General features: G+C 41.2%; 1 protein-coding gene across 1 annotated transcript; it reads right to left on the reverse strand.

The window, feature by feature from the left end:
• Positions 1 to 2,574: 2,574 nt before the first annotated feature.
• On the reverse strand, positions 2,575 to 3,383 carry LOC105050242 (zinc finger A20 and AN1 domain-containing stress-associated protein 1). Its single transcript, XM_019852169.2, has one exon. It carries the CDS (start codon positions 3,269 to 3,271, stop codon positions 2,786 to 2,788), a length of 486 nt encoding a protein of 161 aa, XP_019707728.1. The 5' UTR covers positions 3,272 to 3,383; the 3' UTR covers positions 2,575 to 2,785.
• Between the last annotated feature and the right edge of the window lie 2,641 nt (positions 3,384 to 6,024).

Genomic DNA, 6,024 nt, shown 5'->3' on the forward strand with positions numbered 1-6,024 from the left:
TTAAAATAGAGATGTTAGCCTCTGTTCATCGTATGTTCTTTTTTTTTCGAACACAGCATCCGCCATGTGATCATAAGGAATATGTTTTTTTTAACTTTCCGCCTTTCATTCTTCCCATCGCTTCCTCATCGCCCTCCTCTCTCTCCAGGAGGACATCGGATGTATGGTGGCGAAGGAGATAGAGGTACTACATGAGATTTTGAACACAAAAATTTAAGAAACGGGGCGGGAGGTGTCCAAACTGCAAGAAAATTAGATCAAGAATTAATTTAGATAAAAAATCTGAGGCAACAAATCAGGTAGGATCATCGGGGCCCGTCCCACACTGGTGGAATGCCATGATCGCCTGCACCTTGAGATCGAAATGGCACGCCAAGGACATCAATTTCAGGTACCCGCCCCAATCGTATACCCCGAGGGCCTCCCTCTCCACGATCCCCCACCAGCACTCTGTCGCTATCCCCTCCATGCTGATGGCTGCAAGGGCCATGAATGATGCTCCCATCATCTTCCGCTGGGCCATTTACCCTGTTGCTCCGACGACGTCTATGAGGAGCATGGCGAAAGCCGGCACGCTCTTCTCAGAGCGCGGTGGCAGGGGGAGAGCATGGTGGAACTCATCGCCACCGCCAGAGAAAGAGGGGCTATTGAGGGATCCGTCGGCATCGAAGGAGGGCTTGGAGGAGTAGAGGTGAGACGAGATAGCAAGCCAGGGCGAGAGGCGGCAAGGCCCCGAGATCAAGAGGGGTGGGGAGGCGGAAAGCAAAGGGGCAAGCACGGCCAAGGGCAGCGACGGTGATGCTCCAGCAAGCATCGGAAAAAAAAAAAAAAAAAAAAAAAAAAAAAAAAAAAAAAAAAAAAAAAAAAGAAAAAGAAGAAAAAAATATATATATTTTTAAAAAAAATTTAAATTTAAATTTTTAAAATTTTAATATAAAAAAATAGAATTTTTTTTTATTTTTAAAATTTAAATCTCTTATGAGTCATCAGTTGGAGGCATTAGTACATATATTTTTATTCTATTTTGGATAATGATGGCCGACAGATAATATTATCTGCTCTACTATTGAAAGATTTAGGGATGTGTGAGAAGATGATCTAAGGATATCGGCAACATGATCGACTCCACTATTAAGAGAGTTGAGAATGTGCGAGGAGATGATCAAAAAAGAAAACGAAGGAGAGACTTAAAAGTTTAAAAATAGTTAGAGATAAATAGTAAAAAATGATAGATTTATGGAGTTTTAAGCTAGTGTTCTATGCGAAAGTCTTTGTGTACTGCATGCAATGCAATAAATTTGATGTCAAATGCACCATCCAATTATTTTAAAGCATGTAGCGTACTTAATGATAGGATATACATTTAATATTGTCCAGCTTTTTCTTTTTTTAATATTCAGTGACGAAAATATCTTTTCCTCAGAGAAGAAATAGTATTATTACTTTCTAATACCTTATATGACTTTCTATGAATATATATGATGCCCCCAACTATATATATGACTTTCTGTATATTTATGACATCCTGAATAATATATATAGCTTCTTAATGCTTTATATGACTTTCTGTAAGTATATATAATATCCCAAACAATATATATGACTTCCTATAAGTATATATGACTTCTTAATATTTTATATGACTTCCTGTGAGTATATATAATATCCCGAACAATATATATGACTTCTTGTGAATATATATGACTTCTAGAACAACATATATGGCTTTCTAATATCTTATATGACTTTCTGTGAATATATATGACATCTCGAATAATATATGTGACTTCCTATGAATATATATGACGTCTCGAATAATATATATGACTTTCTAATATCATATAAAGTGTTAGGAAGTCATATATATTATTCAATATATTATATATATTCACAGAAAGTCATATATATTGTTCGAAATGTTATATATATTCAAAGAAAATTATATAAAGCGTTAGAAAATAATATATATTATTTAGGATATCATATATATACTCACAGAAAGCTATACAAAGTATCAGAAAGTAATATATATTATTCAAGATATCATAAATATACAAAAAGTCATATATATAGTTCAGTACGTTATATATATTTATACAAAGTGTATTAGGAAGTAATAATACTATTCTTTCTTTGTTATGTAGAAAAAAAATATTTTCATCATCAAAAATAAAAAAAATCATTAGGTGCACAAAATATTACTCGTGTTCTACAATAACTGGCGAGTGGACTTTTAAGGTGTTTCGGGCTGCACGCTCGGCCCAGTTTGAACTCCAGAACGAAGTCCACGGCCCGCAAGGTAGAGGAAGCGCGCGGTTTCACTGACGCGGTCAAGAAACAACTGCGAAGGACCACCGTCCAATGATGGCGGACGGTCCGTTCCAAGGCCCTCTCACGACGGCCTCACTCCGTAAACGCGTAACGCGTTGCGTGGCCCACCGCATCGCGATCTTGAGGTCGACTTGATCGCCACGAACCCTCATGCCCCACCTCGTGATTCGTGCACATCGTGCTGATTTATTTACTTCCACGATGGAAAAGCGTAGATATTAATATTAAACAAGGAGAAAAAACTGAAGTAGAAATTCGAGAATTTAACACAGGATCGAGATGAGTTTTTTTTTTTTCTTTTTAACTGTATATATAAAATAAAAAAAAAAAAAAAAAAACAAGCTTCGTCTCTCCGATATCGGAGATTTCCCGTTGACACCATTTACCAAATCGATCTGACCACCAGAGAAAAAGGTATAACAAAAGGGGGACTTCTCTTCCCCGCATCAACACCTCAAATCTTAACGATCTTGGCGGCCCGGACGACGGGGTTCTCCCGGGCGATGGCTTCCCGGCCGGCGGCCTTGTAGTCGAAGCTGCAGTCGTGGCGGTCCGAGTACCGGTGCTCCACGCAGAACAGATTCCCGCACCGGCACCGAAACCCCGTCAGCCCCACCCTCTTCCGGCAACCCGCGCACCGGTTCACCCGCCTCGCAGACGCCACCCCCACGGCAGCGGCCGCGGTGGCGGCATCAGTCTTGGCCGCCGGCGATTCAGCACCTCCCCTCCCTGCTTCCACCGCCGGATCTGGCGACCGGGTCGGGGTGGAGCTGGGCTTCTCGTGGCCGGAGCGGGACGGGGGCGAGGGGGAGGTGAATCCGGCAGCCTGGAAGCAGGCTTGGCACATGTTGTTGGTGGCGGGGTTGCCGTAGAAGCCGCAGTTGTTGACGCAGAGGGTGAGGGTCTCCGGGACCTGGAGCTCCTTCTCTCTCTGGGCCATTTCTCCTCTTCGATTGCCCGCTGGGGTTAGGGTCGGGGTTTTGGTAGGGGAGGATTTGCGAAGGCGAGGACCGAGGGGATTTGGGGGGGCCGTGGAGGGGAGAGGAGGGGGTGGAGGGGGTTTATCAAGGGGTGGGGTGGGAGAGGGCGGCGAAGGTCATGGCCCGAGGAGGAACCCCGTTGGAACGCGGACCGTTCCCTAAACTGCCCCTAATTGGGCGCCTATTTTACGAAATCGCCCCTGGTTTGGAGTAATTTAGCGACATCATGTTGGTATCCTGGTGGCTAAATTTTCCGTGAGATATTTGTGTATTGATACCATTTCAGTGGAAAAATATCGAGTGGGCCGCCGACAATGGTGGGCCCGGACGCAAACTGCTGGTTATGCGGTCTCTGGGCCTACGTTAGCAAGGTGATGGAATGCATTAGAGACGGTAATCTCTGGGGAGAGTGGATGGTGGGAATGTCGCACCACTTCTTCTTTCTCCTTTTCTGCTCTCTTTCTCTCTCTCTTCTTCTTCTTCTTCCCCTTTTTTTTTTTTTAATTTTAATATTGGCATAAACACAACTTCTTCTTCGTAAGAAAAAAATTGTATATAGCTAATCTTTTTTATTTATATAAATAAAAATTAGTTTTCTCATTTAGAATAAGTTGAGATGATTGACTGCAATATCTGATTTTTTTTTTAAAAAAAATATTTAAAATATTATTTTGTAGTTGTGGGATTTTATGTTGCTTCTTATCTAGCAAACTCATTGGTCACCACAAAAGAAACAAAGAAAGAGCTCCCTGCTCTATCGTTGCTGAAAGTTGAGATACTCTATCATAGCATATATACTCTTGCTTTTTATAAAAAGGATATGCTTACCAACTTTAAGGTGGAACATTTTTCTTCTTTTTTTTTTTTTGACTTTCTAGAGAAGGATAGATATTGGAAAAGAGTTATACTTGAGAGCATTGCCGTACTTTCTCCAAAGCTATCCGAAAAGATGTAATTCTGATTCCTTTTGGTTTCTTTTGAGTGAGAGGATCGGAATGTATACATGACCAAAATTTTATTTTCATCTTAGCAGCACTTTACATTCACAAACTTCTTAGACGATCATTTTTAAATAATTTAAATAACTTCATAAATGATGTGGCTTTAGATTCCATATATTATTTTCAAGAAAATTCATGACTATAAAGTTATGACAAAAGATTACTCCTGTGGAATGGCCCACCACTTATCACGTAATATCTCATTTCTATTTTCAAACACAAACATATGACATTCTTCAAATTGATTAATGCTACAAATTTTTATCACTTACATTATAGCTTCTATACAACAAGGAAGAGCAAGAACATAACAATTCTGGTTGATTTGTTTAGATATTGTGTGTGAATCAAATAGATGATGATATTTTTTTTGCTCATGGTTCTATGCTAACTTGATCTTATTGTGAAGCTCCATGTTAGGTAGCTTGCAAACTTGCCATTCCCTACCAAAAAAAAAAAAAAAAAAAAGCCAAAGGAAAAAAGGGGAATGTCTTTCTGGTGCAAGTCGTCATCGAGAAACGGAGATCGCCGGGTCGCCTTTCTAGCACGCAGGACCGGATTGCGAGAAAGCCCACCCACGAGACCAGTTAATGTCACATCGGTACCCCACACCAGCCCGAGAAATCCACTCTACTGTCTTTATTAAAGGTAAGGGCGATTCCGTAAATTAGGGAGCTCCGAACTACCCTTGATCACTCAGCCGCCCAATCTTGACCGCCACTAGCGATTCTTTCCTATCAATCACGGGGGGTCTCGCGCACGTCCGGAGACTGAGTTTGTCGCCGTCCGACGCTGCCGTGGCGGGGCCGTCAGCACTTCCAACGTGTCGCCCGGGCGGCGCGTCTTCTTGCCGGTCCAGCTGGCAGATGAGTCTCCCGCACGCCGCCCCGTTTGTTCCCTTACCTTCCCCAACACCGGACATTTCCTTCCAACCAATTACCAAGTGCCACGCACTCTCAAAACCCGGAGACGCGCACGAGCGTTCGAGAGAGCGGCGGACTTTACGGTGTGGCGCGTTCCATTTAGTCCAGCTGACGAGATCCCATACGGCCACGACCGTGATTTGACACGCGCCCTCCCGTTTATTTAATTTGAACCCGTGCAATCACCGTAGCTTCGGCGGACGGTACAACGGTGGAGGACCCCGTCTCGTTTATGATAAGTTTGGATCCTATTCAGGAACTACTCACATGCGTTGTCCTGTTCAATAGCACGTTTTTCATCTGTGGATACGGATTTGATGATGGGTGATTTATTTGTAATTTCTCCAAGTTAGTACCTAGAATTTGGATTCTTCGTGATCTATAGTAGATTTTTTGTTTTTTTTGTGTAAAAGACCTATTTAGATTGAATCTACCTTGAAAATACCAAAAATCATTGCACAACAACGCTAGTTGTCTATCACATTTAAAACTCCGTAAAGTAAATAGCGGTGTGATATAGTCTAACCAATTTTAATTAGAGGTAGTTATTGGATCAAATCGGATCGGATATGGTTTGGATCATAAAATTATTGATTCAAATCTGATTTATTTATTAGATAAATTAAAAATTCAGATCTTAAGTAGATCCAATCTACTTAACCTATTTATTAAACAAATCAGATTAGGATAAATAGATTAAATGAGTTAAACATGTTAAAAAGATCCAATTAAATAGATCAAAATCAAATTAAATAGGTTTTAAGCGAGTTAAATAAGTTTTGTTGGGTA

The sequence above is a fragment of the Elaeis guineensis genome, chromosome 8 (genome assembly GCF_000442705.2).
Source record: "Elaeis guineensis isolate ETL-2024a chromosome 8, EG11, whole genome shotgun sequence".
NCBI lineage: Eukaryota > Viridiplantae > Streptophyta > Magnoliopsida > Arecales > Arecaceae > Elaeis > Elaeis guineensis.